This window comes from Canis lupus, chromosome 5, assembly GCF_048164855.1.
Source record: "Canis lupus baileyi chromosome 5, mCanLup2.hap1, whole genome shotgun sequence".
Taxonomy (NCBI): domain Eukaryota; kingdom Metazoa; phylum Chordata; class Mammalia; order Carnivora; family Canidae; genus Canis; species Canis lupus.
The window spans coordinates 41,560,778-41,581,972 of NC_132842.1; the positions used below are offsets into that span (position 1 = coordinate 41,560,778).

The 21,195-nt window shown below is 35.0% G+C and overlaps 1 protein-coding gene across 6 annotated transcripts in view; it reads left to right on the forward strand.

Moving 5' to 3' along the window:
• TCERG1 (transcription elongation regulator 1) overlaps positions 1-21,195 on the forward strand; it is a 64,158-nt gene that overhangs the window by 33,719 nt on the left and 9,244 nt on the right. For 4 of the 6 annotated variants that reach the window (XR_012031179.1, XM_072826361.1, XM_072826364.1 and 1 more), the window contains 7 exons: positions 849-905; positions 1,056-1,122; positions 2,210-2,260; positions 3,628-3,763; positions 4,581-4,670; positions 13,998-14,116; positions 18,618-18,768. Coding sequence is in view for 5 of the 6 variants with exons in the window: in XM_072826361.1 (XP_072682462.1) it covers positions 849-905; positions 1,056-1,122; positions 2,210-2,260; positions 3,628-3,763; positions 4,581-4,670; positions 13,998-14,116; positions 18,618-18,768 (671 nt within the window). In the remaining variant the exon portion in view is untranslated. The remainder of the gene's footprint in view (positions 1-848; positions 906-1,055; positions 1,123-2,209; positions 2,261-3,627; positions 3,764-4,580; positions 4,671-13,997; positions 14,117-18,617; positions 18,769-21,195) is intronic. The other 2 variants (XM_072826362.1, XM_072826365.1) reach the window with 1 other exon arrangement.

Here is a 21,195-nt window from a genome sequence, read left to right on the forward strand (position 1 = left end):
CATTTCACTATATATGACACAGATATTTTTACATCATTTTTATTGCATATTTGTCAGTAATTTGCCCTTATATTGACATAATTGTCTTTTTATAGAACTCCTCCATCTGCTGTAGAAGCATAAATGAATCCCCTTATACTTCCAATGAAATAAATTCTAATGTATGTCATTCATAATAATTGAGAAATCTTCATGTGTTTTATATATATATATATGGTGCTACATTTTTGTTTACAAGTCCTTTCTAAATCAGTGAAGCTTTGCCTGCCTGTGCTAAGGATGCTGGGCACCATTTTTTCCCTTCAGCAGTATCTATTTTATAGCTTTGATACATGATACTATATAACCCTAGTGTTGAACCATGCCAAGGAGGTGTGAGGTTTGCTTTTGTTTTTTTGAATGTTTTTTTTTAATATTTATTTATTTATTATTTATGATAGAGAGAGAGAGAGAGAGAGAGGCAGAGACACAGGAGGAGGGAGAAGCAGGCTCCATGCCAGGAGCCCGATGCAGGACTCAATCCCGGGACTCCAGGATCGTGCCCTGGGCCAAAGGCAGGCGCTAAACCACTGAGCCACCCAGGGATCCCCTATTTTTTTTTTAATGTTTTCAGATATTTAATTCAGTTATTTGATAAAGTACATGTCTAATGAATAAACTTTACAAAGTGAATTCGAAATTTAATGTAAAGGGAAGATAAATTTAGGAAGTACAGAATTGTTTAATCTTTTATAAAGGAGAGAGTATTACAGGGTGGATATTTTTATATAAATAGTAATTTTTAAAAAGAAAAGATTGTATAATATGTGCATGTAACTTCATAATAATATTTGTTATGTTTTTGCCAGGACACCCAACCCCTACAATGCTGTCCATCCAAAAGTGGCAGTTCTCTATGAGTGCAAGTGAGTAAACTCTTAAATTGTAGCTACTTTTTAATACTATTAAAGGAAGTATTCTGGTAGTGGCTAACGGAAGGATTCAGACTTAAGTGTTTTAACTGTTGCTTGCTTATTTTTTATTCTGGCGAAATTTAATTAAATTTGATCTTACAGTTAAAGAGGAACAAGAATTAATGGAAGAACTTAATGAAGATGAACCAGTTAAGGCCAAAAAACGGAAGTAAGTAATACTCACAGTTCATGTAATTCAGGTAGATAATACCTATTTTAAAAGTTGGTTAGGTCACAGTCAGTTTGTGGTCGGGACAGGTAATGTGTATGTTGTTAGGAGACAGAAGTCATGATTGCTCTCTAAGACCTGATACTATAAAACTTTGCTTTAGAATGTAGAAATGGTGTCCCTTTTATTGCTAGACTTGCAGAATATTTGATTACTTAAATATGTATTATAAAGCCAAGTGACATTTTAGGAATAGTTGCTAAATTACTTTCAGACATTCATTAAGCCTAAATTTTACAACAAATCTCCTTCTTACTAGTAGAACCCAACAGAGACCATTCCAGAAATTTCAGACGCACAGACTTCTCTCTCTTTTTATGTACTTGTCACTTAGCTAGTCCTTGGGTCTGCGTCATTACTGCATGGTGAAGAGGGAACCTGTGAGTTTAGAAAATGCTTTGGGGAAAAGAGATTGCCATATATGGGAGCATTTAGGTTGGCCAGTGCTGTGTAGTTGGTTAAAATTGTAATGTTTCTAATTATGGGGGGTGAAAGGCTGGGGTAGAGGGTATTTGTGTGTTGGGGGGGGTGGGGAATGGGACCATTATTTAGCAGCAAAAAGGAAAGTTTGAAGACATTATTAGGAACTGGATGAACTGTAGTCCTTATCTAAAAAGGACAGATTGAATGCAGCCAAATTATGGCAAAAAAATCAGTAAGACAACCCCTTGGAAGGGTGGTTCTTTTAAAAAAAAAATCATTTAGCAACAACATTAAGAAATTAAGTTATTAAAGAGCATCACTCATAATCAACCAAAGTAATATAGCTGTTTTCATTTTTGCAGTTGACTTTTTAGTTCTTGACCAAATATGTAAATATTTTTATTAGTTGTAATCAACTGATTTTGTGTTCTTTAAAAAAAAATCTAGAATAAGATGTTTGTTTTCTTAATCATTATAAATGACTGTATTCATTCTGTTTATATAATCATAATTTTGGATGTTCCTACAATGTTAAACTTTTAGGTTGTTTTTAATTGTTTGTTCTTATAGACAACTCTGTAAGGTTTTTAACTGCTTTTATCAGGAGAATGTCAAAGAAGTCCTTTATGTGGATTGCCCGAGCTTCTCTATTTAGGTACAAAGTTAAAAGCCTATTTTTCCTGGCTTAGTTTTTCTTTATTTCTTTTATTGAGATAGATAGTGATAGTTTGTATTGTGACATTTCCATTTAGTGTAATTCTGTAAAGGTTATTTGTTTTCATTAGTTATATTTCTTGGATGTCTTTTAATTCTTTATTTAAATAGTTCTTAAATAAATTATTATAAGAGGGTATATTGTTTGGCAAATTACTTTTACCTGTTTGTTTTGTGCATATCTTAGGTCACAGACTATCTCGCTAAGTTCCTGCAGGTCACGGACTATGTCTTCTATTTCTTTTGATTCATTCCCTAAGTTGCTAATAACCTCTCACTTAATATATTTGTGGGTCAGCCTTAGTTCCATTTAAATCTCCTGGGCTACCCTCACTTCCCTATAATAGCATGCTTTTGAAATTGATGATGTTTTTTGTCTTCCTAATTCCCTTAAGTTTGTGGAGGGCATGTGAGCCAATTTTATTTTTATACTTAGCAGATCATATTTAAGAAGGAAGATCTGCTCAGACACACCCAAATATTAACTGAATCACTTACTGTTTTGGATTATTCACATGAATGGGCCTTCTTCATAGTGCAGATGTTTGAGAGGTGACTCCATTTCATGTTTACAATCTCCCTTGAGTGAGAGCAACAGCAACAGGGTTGTCCTTAGCACTGAGGTGCATTTTTGGAGGAAAAAGAAGTAGTTTAGTCATTGATGAACAATTCTAATTCCATCTAACTACTCCTGGGCCTATGTTGCTCTCTGGGACCTGTACTTCAACTTAAATCTCAACTTACCACCCAGAAAGTGAGTAAAAAAGATGTCAGGTAGGTAAGGTATATATCTCACGTATCCACTTGGCCAAGTTTGCAGATATTTTCATTGTATTTTCAAAATGAATATTTGAGATTACTAAGACTTATACCAATTTTTATTAGATTAAAAATATTTTATGCATCTATAATGTAAAACATTTTAGAAAATACTGTTTTTCTTATATCATTTCAAGAACTAAAATTATATTTTGTGCTGTTTGTTTCTAACACATAGAGTCTTACTGCAATGTTAGTTTTTGTTTTTGTTTTCGAAAGTAAGGTAGTTCATTCTGTGTATCAGAGGGAGAGACAGCACAACAATATAGCCATTGTAACATCGTTAGAAGCTCATTGTAACTTTATTATTATTATTATAATGAAAGTTGCTTATCCCTTAGATTTCATTTGAAACCCTCAATATAATTTTTTTTGCCAAAAATATGCTGCTCAGTAGTGAGTCTTGAATATTCCATTGATTTAAAGATTTTAGTAAGATTCCTTGTTAATATATTGTCAGTTGATGCTTTATATTTTATTTTTTTATAGGAGAGACGATAATAAAGACATTGATTCAGAGAAAGAAGCTGCCATGGAAGCTGAAATTAAAGCTGCCCGAGAAAGGGCCATTGTCCCTCTGGAGGCCCGAATGAAGCAGTTCAAGGACATGCTGCTAGAGAGAGGGGTCAGAAAACAATCTTTGGGGGAGATATTTCTGTTTTGTATAAGTAATATAAATATGTCTTGCTAAAAGGTCAAATCTAAGGTTAGTGCTCATGTTGTGGGGGGGGATAAGGGAAGCCTATCAAATTACTGTACTCAAAGGGCCTTTTTCTTGGCTCATCATATCATGTTTAACTAAATGCCATTTTACTATCCTTTTAAATACAAATAACATTTAATATGTATTGGGTCATTACATTTTGGTGAGTAATATAAGATGCGTATTAACAGAGTATTAACATTACAGAGTGGCGGACTACGTGGGATAGGTAAGGTATAAGTGACTCTTTAATATTTTCACAATGGCTTTTGGTTAAAGGAGAACTGATACTTACTGATATTATTAATAAAGTTTAATTGAGAGAGGGTTTCAACCTTTTGGTTATATTCACAGATTCATTTGAGTAAGTATAATTGTTGAATTTAAAATCACAACATTGTTAAAAAGATTGGAGCAAGCATGGAAAATCAAAATGCAAATCTTCAAGGCTTTTTCTGATGTACTGATTTTTAAAATGTCACACAGTAGTGGTTATTTTAATGAGTAATTAAGTGTGTGTTATTTCTATATAATATAGAAATGTTCAGAGCCAATTAGTGTGGAAATTTGCTCTTGCTAGCCTCCCACTGCTTGTCATTTATTAGTGATGGAAACTTCAGTATGGTTTTTATTATGTCTCCTTTTTAAGCAGATGTCCTGTAGATTTCAAGGAAAATTATATGACCTTTATGTTTTTAGAGCCAACTTAATTATGAAGCAATACATTTTTATCTTAAAGGTGTCTGCTTTTTCAACATGGGAGAAGGAGTTGCACAAGATAGTTTTTGATCCTCGGTACTTACTTCTCAATCCTAAAGAGAGAAAACAGGTAAAAGGAAAATAACATTTAAGAAATGTATCTCCCTTTGCAGCATAATTTTACAACATAAAGAATAAACTAGCATCCTCCTCTCCCCTAACACAGTACTTTAAAAACATAGTCTTAAACCTTAGAACATAGTGATCATCTGTGTGGACTTTTCTACCTCAGAAATATTTGGATAGTTTTGCCTTTATTGTGGCTGTTGCTACTGCTTCATGAGCATTTTGTCTTTATGCCTTGTACACACTGAGGTTATATTTAAGAAGTTTTCAAAATTCATTTCAAATGTGCTTTTTAATTTACTTTTTCTTTGGCAAATGATGGCAAATTGAGAGTAGAAAAAAATGTCAAAATAGAGATGAGTAGAAAGGAAAAAGAAACACATACAATCCTACCCAACTGATGGGATCATGACTGAATACTGGTGTTATAACCTTCATGATTATTAGTGCCAATATATGTGTGTGAATGTGTGTGTGTTGTATATAGACAATATTCAAAGGCATGTTTACGTTTCATGTGCACATTCTACATCAAAGTGGCAGCTGTTAAAATGTCTTTTCATTATACGCTTAAAGAATTGATGGACACTTGAGGGTCTCTGCTGAACTAGAGTTAACACCAATTAGAGTTGCCTGGTTATTGAGTTGCCATTGATTCCCATGATGACTCAGTGATACATATCCTCTCACAGTGATTGCTTCTTCCTCTAAAGCATTGCACACTTCTAACTTAAATAGCTTCTGAATTACCTGGACCACCCTGACACTGATCTCTGTAGAACGGTGAGTATGTTGATCCACTTGCTATAGGGCTTTTGGGCTACAAGATTTCATTTGGTAGTCTGTCCTATTATATATTGATAATTTAACGGTTGGAATAATTCTCTACACTGCTTGTGCCATTATGCATGTAGGTGTCATCACAAACTTTTTATGAAGAGAGGACATTTATAGTGTGCCAGACCTGTATTTTAGTAGGTGTAATAGAAAAGCATGACTTCCCAGATACATTTGCATCTGCATTTCAAACGCAGTAGGGCTTTTTTGTGTTTGTTGTTATTTGTTTTAAACTGTGTAATGGTCTCATTCTCACCTGGGGTGATGGCCCTATCAAAAAGTATAAATCAGCCTTGATTCTTTACTTCTCTCCACTGTACATTTCAAGTCTGTCAGCAAAATCTACCTCCAAAAGCTTGTAAATACAACTTTTTATTCAGCATTTCCCCCACTGTCACTGTATTTCAAGCACCGTGACCATTTCTTGGTATGAAGAAGTCTGTAGCCTCTGACTGATCTCTGCTTCTTCCATTCTTGCTTTTTTTTTCTTTTTTTAAAGTTTTATTTATTTATTCATGAGAGACACCGAGAGGCAGAGACATAGGCAGAGGGAGAAACAGGCTCCCTGCAGGAAACCTAATGCAGGACTCAATCCCAGGACCCTGGGACCATGCCCTGAGCCAAAGGCAGATGCTCAACCACTGAGCGACCCAAGCCCCCCCATTTTTGCTTTTTCTGTTGTCAAGTTTTTTTTTTTTTTTTTTTAAAGATATTATTTATTTATTCATGAGAGACAGAGAGAGAAGCAGAGACCTAGGCAGAGTGAGAAGCAGGCTCCACGCAAGGAGCCCGATGTGGGATTCAAACCCGGGAATCTGGGATCACGCTCTGAGCCCCTCAGGCATCCCTGTTGTCAAGTTCTTTTTCCACACAGCAGCCCGGGTGGCTCAGCGATTTAGCGCCGTCTCGAGCCCAGGGCCTGATCCTGGAGACCTGGAATCGAGTCCCATGTCAGGCTCCCTGCATAGAGCCTGTTTCTCCCTCTGCCTGTGTCTCTGCCTCTCTCTCTCTCTCTCTCTCTGTGTGTGTGTGTCTCTCATGAATACATAAAATCTTAAAAAAAAAAAAAAAGTTTAAGTGACAGATGAAGGCATTGTTACTATTCCCTTGCTTAAAAAATATGCGGTGCTTCCCATTTCATGTAGGATAAAATTGAAATTATCATGACTTAAGAGATTCTACTTAAACTCTTAACTGCATACTACTTGAAGTTCTTTTCCTAGATTCATTCATCCCAGCCACCCTTCTTTTGTTATGCCTTGAACCAGTTAGGCACAATCTGGTATTTGTTTTTCCTGTCTGGAATGTTCTTCCCCCAGGTGTTTGCATGTGCTCCGTCTTTTTATTCAGGTGTTTGTGCGAGTGCTTTCTGATCAGTGTATCTCTTTGCCTTCTTGCTTTTATAGCACTCATAGCTCTGAATGTCTAAAATTATCTTCTGTCATCTCCTAAAAATATAAATATAATATAAATTCTGAGGGCTAGAACTTTGTTTTGTTCAGTGTAATGCTTGGAATGATGCTTAACCTAAAATCTCTGGAGGTTTATTTTAAATTTTTTGTGACTTATTCTTCATGCCACTGAGTGTTAACAGTTTCTTACTGAGTTAAATTACAAGTACCTATTGAGAACTAAAATTCTTTCCCAATTTAGGAGGCATTTTTGTAAGCTGATGGTATTATCTCCAAGAGAAATTCTTAGAAAGAGGAAAAATAACAAGCATTATTCTATTTAAATAAAAACTATACCTTTTAAAGGTTCTCATGCTGGTTGAGTAGAATTCTTAGAACTAGAGTGTAAGAAATGTAAAGAGAAGCTAACATTTGGCATTAATCCCTGTACTTTTTCAGTACTTAGTTTTATTATTTGTGTAAGAGGAGAAACCAATCAAGGAGAAACCAATTAAATACTAGGATACGTATTTGCACTTTGTAACTTCATTACAGAAATGTTTGTTTTGATTTTAAAAAATCTTAACAGTTTAATTGAAACTGTCTTATAATCTAAAAGTACATCTCTTTCACTTTTGTCCTTTTCTAGTTATCTATAGATTTATGTGTATTTTACATCATTATAAAATAAGTATTTTATATAATTATAACCATAAATTTTAACTTTAGATTTTTCTTATATAATTTTTTTTAATTGGACTTCTTGACCGTTAAGGTGTCTTCCAACTCTTTTTTTGTTGTTGTTGAAGATTTTATTTATTCATGAGAGACATAGGCAGAGGGAGAAGCAGGCTCCATGCAGGGAGCCCGACGTGGGACTCGATCCCAGGTCTCCAGGATCACACCCTGGGCTGAAGGTGGCGCTAAACTGCTGAGCCACCCAGGCTGCCCTCTTGTTTTTGATAAAAGATCACTTAAAGAGTCAGAAATATTTTTGTTGATTTGTTTTTTGTTTTGATAAGTTTTAAAGTGAATAACAGGGTGGTCCGGGTGGCTCAGTGGTTTAGCACCACCTTCGGCCCTAGAGACCCAGGATTGAGTCCCACGTCGGGCTCCCTGCATGGAGCCTGCTTCTCCCTCTGCCTGTGTCTCTGCCTTTCTCTCTCTCTGTATCTTTCATGAATAAATAAAATCTTAAAAAAATAAAAATAAAAAATAAAGTGAATAACATTTTTCAACAGAATCAGACCATTCCCATATAGGATTTTTGCCTCTGATGTAGACTAGTTATGCTAATGCTTTGAAATAAATTGTTACCTTATTTCAAAATAAACATTTTAAGTAGTATGTGTTATTGAGAGCTTTTTATGATTGATAGTGTTACAATATGGTATAACATTACCAGGATAGTTACTGTTATCTGGCTGTCTTGGCCACTGTTCACTGAGTCAGTATCAAATTAAATTGAAGTGAGAATCAAATAATAGAGACCTGTTGAGAAGGAGAAACTATTCCTCTATGCATTAAATACTTGGACATCGATTGTGTAGGTATTTTTACACATTAGTTCTCTGACAATAGCTGGCTGACCAGCCATTAAATTGAGTTCTAACACTATCGACATGGAGTTAGAATCAGATCCTACAGATTAAGGGCTTAGTCCCACAAGACCTGCCTTCTCTTCAAATGCCAATAACAAGTAATAGGTTCCCAGATTCTGCACCCTTTTGTTCAGTTTGGCTACAAATCAGAGATTCCCATGGTACCCTCCTAAGGTTTAATAATTTGCTCTCATGGCTCACAGAACTCTGGGAAACATTTATATTTACTGGTTTATAATAAAAGATATGATAAAGGTTACAATTGAACAGCAGATGATGTACATAGGGTGAGTGAGGTCTGGAAGGGTCCTGGATGCTGGAGCTTCTGTCTCTGTGAAGTTGGCAGTATACCATTCTCTTGGCACATAGATGTGTTCACCAAGCCAGTAGCTCTCTGAATCCATTTGGTTACAGTTTTTATGGAGGCAGCTTGATGTTGGCATGATCTATAAATCACTGATCATTTGTGATTGGACTCAGTCACTAGCCTTTGAAAGTTCCAATTCTCTAATGATATGGTTGGTTCCACTGGTAACTGCCGTCCTGTGGTTATGTAGAAGATTCCCAAAAATCACTTCACTGACACTAACTTAAGTATAGTTGAAAGGGCCTTGTTATGACTAACAACATTGTTCTTTTCACCTTTCTCTATTTCAGAACTATAGGACAAAAGCCAGGTACAATAGTAGATGCCCCTATTGCTCTTATCACTTAGGAAATTATAAAGGTTTTAGGATCTCTGGCCAGAAACCAGGATAAAGACCAAATATATATATTTTATTATTATTTTTAAAATTCCACTTAGCATACAGTGTAATGTTAGTTTCTGGTACACAGTGTGGTGATTCAGCACTTCATACAATACCTCATCCTAACAAGTGCCCCTGACCCCTTATCTCCATCATCTGTTTTCACCCATCCTGCCACTTATCTCCCCTCTGGTAACCATCAGTGTGTTCCCTATAGTTAAGAGTCTATTTCTTGGTTGTCTCTCTCTTCTCTTTACTGATTTGTTTTCTTAAATCCCACATATGAGTAAAATTATTTGGGATCTGTCTTTCTCTGACTTGACTTTGCTTAGTGTAATACTCTTTAGCTCCATTTATGTTGTTACAAATGACAATTTTTGTTCTTTATCAGATATATTTTTTTCTTAATATTACACTCATACTTTTCAAAAACTTGTATTTTGAAGAAAAATAAACATACAGAAAAGTCTAAAAATCATAAGTTTCAAAATTGCCCATACTATGTAATGACCTAGATTAAGACATGGAAACAGTTATGCAAGACAGCTAAGTCTTAAAGGTCTGTACAGCAATAGTGCCTGTAACAAGCAGAACTGCATTGAATGCTCAAAATTTTGCTAAGACCGTAGATCTTTTATTAAATGTTCTTAATATCCCATACAAAATAAGAATAAGGGCTGAGGAATGTTTTGGAGGTGATAGATATGTTTTTGGCATAGACTGTGGTGATGGTTTCTCAAATGTATATCTTCAAACTTAATCAACTTGTATACATTAAATATGTATAGCTTTTTGTATGTCAGTCATACCTCAATAAAGTGGTGTAAAAAAAGAAAAATCGAATATTACCAACATCTAGAAGCTGCTTTGGTTTAGACAGTATAGCCTTTTAGAATGGATGATTTTGATTATGTCTGTAAAAGTCAACTAGGAAGTCTTTGAAAATTTGCTGACTTTCATGGTGTTTATTACAACATTTGTTCACAAGTTGATGATGTAAGAAAATACTTAAAATAGAGAACGTAATAAAGCTGAAGTGTATTGGGAAGCATGACACATAATTGGGAGAAATTTGGAAGCACAACAGAACTCCCAAGTTTCTTTGAGAAGTTAATCTTAGCTAGTGATTTCTGACCTTGATGTGGGATATTATTCCATAGGAAGGGATGGTGAAGTTTTCTTGAGCCTCTGAAGAGAAAGTTAACATAGATTCTCTTGGGTTTTATTTGTAATTTACTACCTTAACAAATAAGAAAGTATATTCCAAGGGGGCACCAGGGTGGCCCATGTGGCTCGGGTCGTGACCTCGAGGTGTGAAGTTGTGCACCATGCAATTGGGCTCAGTGGGAAGTTGGCTTCTCCTCTCTCTCTCCCCCTCCCCTGTGTACCCTCTCTCACTCTCTAAAATGGAGAAATCTTAAAAAAAACAACAACAACAAAAAAAAAAACAAAGTATGAACCAAGAAAGGAGAGAGAAATTGAAAAGAGCCCTCTTTTCCAATTCCATCAGCATGCAAATTGTAGTGCTATATTTAGAGGGTACTGAAAATGACCTACATGCCTATCAGGAGACCAATGAGATAATGGTAGATATTTCCATACACCTATTAAAGACTAGTAGAGTTATATGGTCTGACCTGGAAAGAAGTATTAAGTGTTTAAAAGAAAACATTTTTTGTTTGACTTTTTCTGAAGATGTGCATGCACACATTTAAAAAGTCAAATAGTTCCATAAGATATGCTAGGAAAAATATTAGAGGGCTGTCCCAGTTGTATCTTTCTGAAGACAGTTCTTCCAGAGCCTTCTGACTTGCTTCATTCTGGACTGGTTGCCCTCAACACCTGATGTACAGCTGTTACCTTTGGGGATGACCACTCTTTACCACCATCCTGGGATTTCCCTAATCTCTCTTTTTTTTGGAGGGGGAGGGGTGGTTCATCTGTTTCCTCCATCATAAGTCTTTTCTTTCTTGGTTTACTCCCTTTTGATGCATTCTTTCCCTGTAATAGCTTCTTGGGAGAACATGCATGGGAAGTAAACTTCTGAGGCCTTGCATGTTTGAAAATACCTTTATTGTATACCCTTAATTTGGAATTGTTTGGGTAAGATATTTGAAATTGGAAGTCTTTTTCAGGATTTTGAGTATGTTACTCTTTTTCTGGTTTTCGGTGTTGTTTTGGAAGCTGTTACTTGTTCCTTCGTTTATGGATATATTTATTTTTCCTTTTGTAGGCTTTTAGGATCTTCTCTTAGTGTACAGAGTTCTGAAATCTCACTATGATTGTGTGTCTTCGTGGAAGGGGCCCAGTTTGCTGGAAGGGCCCTTGGTGGCCCTTCCAATATGTGAACTTGCATCTCTCAGTTCTGGGAGATTCTCTTGTATTGTTTTTTTTTTTATTTGTTTCCACCTATTTACTTTTTCTTTCTGGGACAGAAATTTTGCCCTTGTGGGCTTTTCCTTACACTCTCTTTCTCTTGTTTTCTACTTCTCTTTTAAAAAACAAAAACATTTTGGGTGACTTTCTCATCTTTACAGCCTAATCCTTTAATTTGATTTTTCATTTCTTCTGTCATTCTTTAATTTCTAGGGTTTCTGTTTTCTTTTCCCTGTTTTATGGTTCCAATATCTTAGTTTTATGAGATTGTTGAGGGTTTGTTTTAAAAAATTTCATTTTCTCCTGTGTCTCTGCGCCTCTCTCTCTCTCTCTCTCTATGTCTATCATAAATAAAGAAATAAATCTTTTAAAAAAGGAGGGGGGATCCCTGGGTGGCTCAGCAGTTTGGCGCCTGCCTTTGGCCCAGGGCGCGATCCTGGAGTCGCAGGATCGAGTCCCACTTTGGGTTCCCGGCGTGGAGCCTGCTTCTCCCTCCTCCTGTGTTGTGTCTCTGCCTGCCTCAGTCTCTCTCTCTCTCTCTCTCTCTCTCTCTCTATCATAAATAAATAAATAAATCTTTTTAAAAAATAAAATAAAAAATAAAAAATTTCATTTACCTGCACAGTTTCTGTTTTTTATTTTGGTTTCTATTTTTTATGTTGGAGAGTTTCCTTAGATAGTCTTTACAGAGACCCTGGCTGCTCATGATTAGGAATGAAGCACTAAAATGCTCTTTGGGCTCTCTGAGTGTCTGAAATGGGGTCCTATGACTTGGCTTAGTATAAAGTATAAAGCATGGATTCTCAATCGGGGCAGTTTTACCCCAGGATACATTTTAGGTTGTCGAGACTGAGGGGGTGTTATTGGCATCTGGTGGCCAAAGATGCTGTTAAACATCATCTGGCCCATGTGTCCTAAGTGTTGAGGTTGAAAAACCCTGCTGTAGAGTGATATTAGCCGGTGTGTTGAGGATCTCTTGGTGCAGGTTAGTTTTTTAGGCTGGTCAGATTTTTTAAAAGAGCCTTTATAGTGTTCTGATGAGGCACAGTCCTTATGGCTTTTGTTTTGGGAGAACTCTGTCTTACTCTTTGGTATGTAACTGATTAACTTGCTGTTTTCTCAGTCTTGTCTGCCTCATTTCTAATTTATGTTTCCCCCTAGGCCACAGATACTGTTTTACCTTTCAGAGCAAGGATCAGCAAAACTTTAACATAAAGAGTCAGATAAGAAATATTTTAGCTTCAGGGGCCACAATAGTGTAATCCTGCAGCTCCAGTGCAGGAGGACCCATAAATAGATGTAAAGGATGTAAACATGACTAAATAAAGATTTACTTATGGATCCTGAATTTTGGATTTCATCTGATGGTCATTTGTCATGAAATGTCATGAAATTTTCTAGTATTTTTTTTCCTAACCATTTAAAAATGTTAAAACTTTTTTGGGCTGTGCAAAAATAGGCAGCAGGCCAGATTTGGCCAGCAGATTGTGAATTGCCAACCCTTGTTCTAGAGAATAATCACTTACTTGCCACCTACTGTGGCAGTGCCCTCCAGTAGGTGAAGTTGGCAAGGGAGATCTACTGATTGACTGATTAAGATCAGTCTGTCTTTACCCTCACTTCTCTGGATATCTGGTGCTGTCACTTGTGGAGCTTTTTGAGGATTCTCTAATTAAAATAAAAAAAAAAAGAAGATTGGTATCTTTGTTTTCTTGATTGCTGAGTTCCTCAGGTCCACTTTCTCACATCTGCCAAGTCCTTTCCTACTTATACATGTTCTTTTTACCTTTAAGAGTTGCTTTTTCTCTTTTTCCCATTGGCCTGTTCTTGATGGTTTGTAACTTAAAATGTTCTATTGGCATTTTATTGGCATTTGAAGAAAACAGGAAACAGTCATGGCATGCATGTTCAGTTTATTGTCTTGTCTATATACATTGTTAAGTGGGGAAAATATTACAGGATATATGTAAAGCATTACATTTTGGTGAAAATAATTATGTCCTAAAGAGAAGCGCAGAAATAAATTTAAACTATCTGTTCCAGGTTTTTTCCTAGAAGAGATTTGGAAGGATTCTAATTTCTTTCACATATTTTATATTGCCTGAAATTCAATTTGAAATCAGGGAAAATGTATTCAATTTGAAATTAGGGAAAATGAAAATTAAAGATGCTTTTAAGTTTCTTCTAGAAATCTAAACAGAGGGTTTGTGAGACTTGCTACAGATAACTTATACATAAATGAAATATGTGTAGTTGGCGCATTTATCTATTATAGTTCGGACAGAGATATTTATTTAGTATTATAGATTCCATAGTTTGGTAATTAAATGATTTATATGAAAGACTAACTTGTCAAATTGGTTTATTTTTGTGATAGGTATTTGATCAGTATGTAAAGACAAGGGCAGAGGAAGAACGCAGGGAAAAGAAAAACAAAATAATGCAAGCCAAGGAAGATTTCAAAAAAATGATGGAAGAAGCAAAATTTAATCCAAGGTATATGATTCATTACTTAACATTTCAAAATATCTATGTGCTTTCTCCTAAGTTCAGTTAAGAAAATGTGTATCTTTTAGATAATTGGATTATTTGATTATTGGTTGCTGTATTTCCAATCTTCATTCTTAATATATTTCCTTTAGAGGAATCTCTTGTGCCCTTTGAGAGGCATTGGTTTTTGAGAAGGCTACCTTTGTTTTAAAAGCTTCCCTATGGGAGTAAATTTCCTTCTCTAGAAACTGGCAAATGATTTAAAAAAGAAAAATCTGCTTTTTAAAGTCTGACACATAATAGATTGTAGAATAGGAACATTATTTTGAGTGAATTGAAGTGGTAAAGGACCTCTGCTTTTGTCTGACATTTTCAGTTGATTGTTAATGGGTATTGAATCTGTATAGTGTATAATGGGCTGAAGAAGATAAGACATTTTAAACTTACGTGGCTAACATCGTAACACAATAATGGCATCATTTAGTGGATATTATATGTGCATTTAAAAGTATATGTACATCTCATACTTACTTTTCAGGTAAGGAAAGTAAGACTAAATTAGGTAACTTGCCCACATGAATCTGGGGTTTCAGTTAGATTCCATTGTTAACATTGAATAATCTAGGCAAGGGAGAATTACTTTCTTATTTATGGCTTAGTTTTGGCAGTGGTGTTAGACTGCTATGAACAATTTGTAACATGGAGAATCTCCAACAAAACTGTAGGGTAGAATTATGGAGCATCTGGTTAAGTGGTACTTTTTGTAAAAATCCATTTTGTTTAAACAGTTACTTTTGTCATTGGAGATAGAGAAAGTGATGCAGTTTGAGAAAGTGTATTTGGTATTACGATTTTATATTTAAAAGATGAAGAGAAACCTATGGCATTAATACACATTTCAGACAAAGTTAACAGAGTATTTGTGTTTCTGAAGAATGCAATATTTGTAAGGACATAATCGAGTTTTAGGCTCTCTAAGGGTTCTTAGGTCTTAATGTTTGGTTAATCAGAAGAGTGAGTTCTTGGGTCAGATACTTGGGAGTGGGTTATTAAAGACATTTTGGGAGGCAGTTGAGGAAATTTGAGCATAGTTTATTATTACATGATATTAAAGAATTCATAATATTTTTGGGTACTGTGGTTGTGGAGGGAAAAGGATTTACTCTGAGGGAGATACATGGCTGAAATATTTATAGATTAAAGTCTCATGATGTCTGCAACTTGTTTTCAAGTGATTCAGCAAAATACATCTATTTATTAAAAGCATTATGGATCTGGCAATAACTGAAATTGAAGAGATGTCCATTTTGTGGATTTGACAGATTAAGTTTGCTGTGTCAAGTATCCTGCTAGTGTTCTTTTGGAGCTGATAGAATTGTTGGAGTGATCTGTATTTTGCGGGTTACTTCAAAAAATAAAGCCATGAGGTACATAACTGGAAGTCTCGCACCAGGAACATTGTGCTGTATTGCTATATTAATATATTTAATAGTAGCCTAGAGATTAGGACCAATTTTAGTGAGTGGCAGAAAATGAGGAGGAAAAACTTAAAATGGACAAAATAGTGTGCATTAACTTAAGTTCACTTTGAAATGGAAGAAAACCACTGTCACTAAGCTTTTTAGTAGAGTTTGTAAAGTCCTGGAGCTTATTCTAAGGAAAAGAATGCTTGGGGAGAATTACCTTAATGCCCATTTCTACATCTTTTTTCTATTTTTGATGGAAAGGTTAAGGCATTCTTTGTAGGGTCAATTCCTGGTCTCCTGCTTCTATTATCCACCTTCAACTCTCCTTGAGAGAAGAAAAAAATCTCCTCTTACCAAAGCAGTGCTTTTTGGAGTTAAGAGATAAGTCATATAAAAATCTATCTGAATTTAATGCTAAAACTTCATCTTAGTCTTTTCTGTGAAAAATCATAATTATTTACCTATTGTATTACAAGTTATAGAAATACCTATAAAATAATTAAATTCTCACTTTTGTAAGTTGATTTTGCATTTTAAAAAGTTTATTCTTTAATCATAGTAGTAATTGCTCTTCTCTCTTAAGATTATAATGCAAGGTGCTTAATTTACCATAAAAAGAAAACATTTGGGGATCCCTGGGTTGCTCAGCGGTTTGGCACCTGCCTTTGGCCCAGGACGCGATCCTAGAGTCCCGGGATCATTGGGCTCCCGGCATAGAGCCTGTTTCTCCCTCTGCCTGTGTCTCTGCCACCCCCCCCCCCCCCCCGGCTATCATGAATAAATAAATAAATAAATCTTAAAAAAAAAAAGAGAAAAAGAAAACATTTGATGCACTACATATGATCCCCTTTCTGGGACATCTGTTTTTTATCTAAAAATTTTATTAAAGGTACATACCCATTATTCAAACCAACTGCAATATTTCATTAATGAAATTAGGTATTGTAACATGTAAAAGATTGTTAGAATCAGGATTTGGTTGCCAAAGTGTAAAAATAGCAAACACTAGCTGTGAATGATACTTCTAGTTTTCAGTTGCTGTTTTAATTTAAATTCTAAATTTTGAAGTTAACCAGTTTTTTCTTTATAGTGAAAGTTGTAACATAATCTTTATTTTAACACCAGAGAAGATGTGTTTTATAATTGCATTGAAATAGTTAAATAGTTCTTAAAAGGAGAAAGTTAAATTTATTTTTCCCCTCTAAAAAGATGTTAAATGTGGGAGTATTTATTATAAAAGCAAATTATTATTATGCTTCAGATATTGAATTCAGATATTAAACTTCAGATATTGAAGTATATCCAAACATGAAAGCTATATTTAAAGCCTTTTATTTGTGAAGAAAATTTTTATGCTGAGCCTCATTAGCCCTCATAGGCCTCATCTTTTTATATAGCCTGCTATATATTACTAATCTTTCACTAAACATACCTTAATTGTGCTTTTTGGATCTCTGCATGTTGATGTTTTCATCCAAACCAGGGAAAGTTTTGATGAGCATTTTTTCTGCTCTGATTCATTTTTTTCCCTTTTAGAAGTCTAATTACACCTATTTAAAGTGTTTGGTATTTTCTCACATGTTCCTGAGACTATCTCCGCCCCCCCAATTTTTTTCCTGCGTATTCTTTTGGTTAGGTAACTGGTACTGATCTAACTTGGAGTCACTGCCTCTTTATTCACTGTCTGCTCTTTTGTTAAGCCCATTCAGTGAATTTTTCCTTTCGGTTAACTTTAGGTTCTTTTTTTTTCTGTTTTCAATATCTGAAACTTTTTAAAAAAATTTTTTTAATATTTATTTATGATAATCACAGAGAGAGAGAGAGAGAGAGGCAGAGACATAGGCAGAGGGAGAAGCAGGCTCCATGCACCGGGAGCCCGATGTGGGATTCGATCCCCGGTCTCCAGGATCGCGCGCTGGGCCAAAGGCAGGCGCCAAACTGCTGCGCCACCCAGGGTTCCCCTGAAACTTTTTTTCATTCATTAAGACTTTGTTTTTAGTTCTTTGAACCCATTTTTCTTTAATCCTTTCAGTATAATTATAATAGATTATAATATATTAGATTATAAAACATTTATCTCTGCCTAGAACAACATCTGGGCGTTTGGGGGTTAGTTTCTGTGGATTTAAAGAATTTTTTGGTGTAGATTATGCATTCTTTGTATGTTGAATGTTTTCTTATTGAATGTTGGAAATTCTGGGTATTTTCTTCACAGGCAGTTCATTTTATTACAGGCTGACCTTAATTTAGCTTTGATTTAAGGTTTTGTCAGTGCATATCTTGGAAGGTGAAAGGTTTTTCAGTGGTCCAGCTCTGTCTCCCTGGTGCACCTTTTGTGGACTTTATTGTTCTAATGTTGTTCTTTTTCTGTACTTCTCAGTTTCTATGTATCACTTTGGTGGGGAGTGTAGTCTTTGCCTGCTTTGGGACAGTTCAGCCTTGGTGGTCTACTTACTCATGGGGAATTGTTTTGTGGTATAATTATGGGGTAATCTCTTCCAATAGCTTCTTCCTCTGCTATTTTAGCACCCAGACTCTGATCCTTACTGCTTATGGCTATTGAGACCACTATATCCTTGGAGTATAACTTCTTGGGAAATTGTCCCATGGCAAAGGGCAGTTGGGACACTCCTTAGTCTTAGAACTCTTACCTGTTGTCCACTGTTTTAAAATCAGTTGCTTCATAAATTTTGTCTTGTCTTATGATTGTTTCTGGAAGAAGAGCTAATTCAATAAAGTTACTCCTCCATTGCTGGAAGCAAGATTCAGCCTTCTTAAGTCTCTGGAAGCACATACATTTTTTTGGCTCTTTGATGTGTTATCCCCCAGTATCATGCTGATAGCTTGCAAATTGCTAACCACATTTTCACCCTTTACCCATCTTTTACTCCTTTCTGTAGCTCATTGTTCACTATTTAGGTAGATAAGGGACTCCATGATTCTTTGGCACATACTCTTGCTGGCAAAATGGTCTTCTGCTATACCTTTCTACAAGCAGAAATAGCTCTACCAAAGTTAGCACACTTGCCATTTTGTTACAGAGCTACTTTTAGTGAATTTGCAGCCAAGCATGCTAAAGATTCAAGATTCAAAGCCATCGAAAAGATGAAAGATCGAGAAGCCTTATTTAATGAATTTGTGGCAGCTGCAAGGAAGAAAGAGAAAGAAGATTCGAAGACCAGAGGTGAGAAGGTAAGATGGTTTTAGTTCCAGCGGTGTGATTGACAGGAGTGTGAATAGAAAGGGACTGATGTGGGGGGCTGTGTTGCTAATCTCATTCACGAGCATAAATTACAGGACCCACAGTTACTGTTTAGCTTTATAAGTTAACTTTTACGATTGTTTATATGTATGAATTGTCACTTCACTTCCATGATATTTATTTTAATAACTTGGCTAAACTACACAGATTTGCTTTACATTTTATTTTACATTTACAATTTATTAATACTGAGATGCCCAGTAAACCCAGAACTGTTAGATCTGTCTACTCACTGGTGCCTGTTAAGATTTCAAGATTCTTAATAAGTGGTAACCTTTAAATTTCAAAAAGCTTTTTTATCTTTTTTGCCTTCTAAAAGATAGCATTTTAGTGAGTTTCTAATCTTTTAGTAAACATATCTTACATATAAATTATTGCTTATCAGAAATAAAGGTCAGCTATTAAAGATTAATGAATTCCAAATGTCATTTGATAGCACTATCATTAGTGGAGAGGAGCCCACCACTGGAGAAGCAGACTGGTGGAGATGGCACCAGTGGTGCGTGAACCATCAAAACATAATAGCCACTCTCCTTAGTGTCCCTGTGTGCTTTGTGAATGGAGAAAAAGGAACTCTGAAGCCTAATCATTTTTGGCATTTAAAATGACCTGTTATTCCAGAAAGTTAAAACATCACAAATTCTATTAAGAAATGTTGTTAGGGGAGTAAAGCACTCTTACTAGGAAGAAGCCTCTTTCACTGTAAATAGCAAATGTTGGGTGAAGTAACTTTTGTCAGAAATACCTGAAATTTCTTGATTTTATAATATATTGGGCCTCAGTGTAGATCCTTCCAGAATTATTTCACTATTAACTTTTTTCCCCCAATGATTATGCTTCTCAGGAAATGTGCGTAATTGAGTGTTGAATTAGAATCATGTCAATGAATTGTTTGCTACTTTTGACTTTTAGTAATAGCCTATTTGATTAAAGAAAATCAAGTAATGATACTCTATGTGATTGCTTTTATACAAATTGAATTTTTCTGTTTGCATTTGTAACTAATGTTCTTTTTCTAAACACTTCTTAGTAACTATTTTGTGTTCTGTTTTATAACAAGTGGATAGACTTTACAGTTTTGTACTGTGCTGCTTGTCAATCACTTCAGTCTGACAGCTGTCAATCATTGATACCAAAGTATTATGGGATTCCCTAGTGAGGAAAGAATTGGTATCTCTGTGTGGTGACTTAGCCTCTCGCAGTTCCGGTACTTTACATTTTTTTAGTCTTTTTCCTTATGAAATGGTGAGAGTTGTGCCCAGAATATGTTAATTGAAATGAAATAAATAGACATTAAATAAACCTAATATATTCAGCTTTATTTTCTTTTGATTGTAAAATTCTCTAAATTGCAGGTTTTGTTTTGTATCATTACTAAATTTTTTAAAAAGAGGCAGGAAATTACTAAAGTGAAACTTTCTCAGTCAGTTGAAAGAATGCAAAATTACTAACTAGACTGTGGAAACAAATCTTCAGGGGTTTAAATATAGTATATTTTATATTTACATTCTGAAAAGTAGCTGGTTAATGAAGTTTTACCACTTTCTTCATGACTTTTATTGTGCTCATTTTTAGGAAGTTTATTGTCTACTGGTTTTTAAAAATCACATTTTAACTATGTGTAATTGAATAGTAGGATTAGTGCTTAGTAGCATTGGATTTTTTTTCTTTATTCTTGTGATTCTCTAGCTGTTTCTTGTAGCATTGAGATAATGCAATTAATAGCTGAATAGTAAAGGTTTAAAGGTAATTATTTGCTGAGTCAAAAACCTATGAAGGACATTGACTTTTGATGAAGTCGCCTTTTTTTTTCTTTCAGAAGACATGTTTCATATAGCTGTTACTGGTAATTTTCCATTTTATAAAAAATGCCCCTAAAACTAAGCATTTTTTTTAAAATGCTTATTTTTACTAAACTGTTTAGTTTGCCAAAATATCTGCTTTTAAGTGTTTATTATAATTTTTAGTTATTATAACCAAATTTTATAAAATTACAGTTCAAATAATATGCTTTTTGGAATAACACATTTGAAGTTGCATATAAATAGAGTTAATCCTCATGAAGTTGGCATTTTTCTCTCGACCCTCCCTTAAATTTCATCTTGAACAAGTTAAGCATTTTTGTTACAGTTACAGGCTATGGAGACTACATTTCCTTATTAAACTGAACAACATAGATGGTAAGGTATTTCCATTTGGAGAGAGAAGAAAATAGGGAATATAGGGCCTCAGATTGCTGCTAGTGGTATTTACTTTTTGTTTTTTTTAAATTACATTTACAATTGTTAAATAATTCCCATATAGGTAGCAGTTTTGGTAAACCACATAATAAGCCTGTCATGATAGTATCCGCAGTG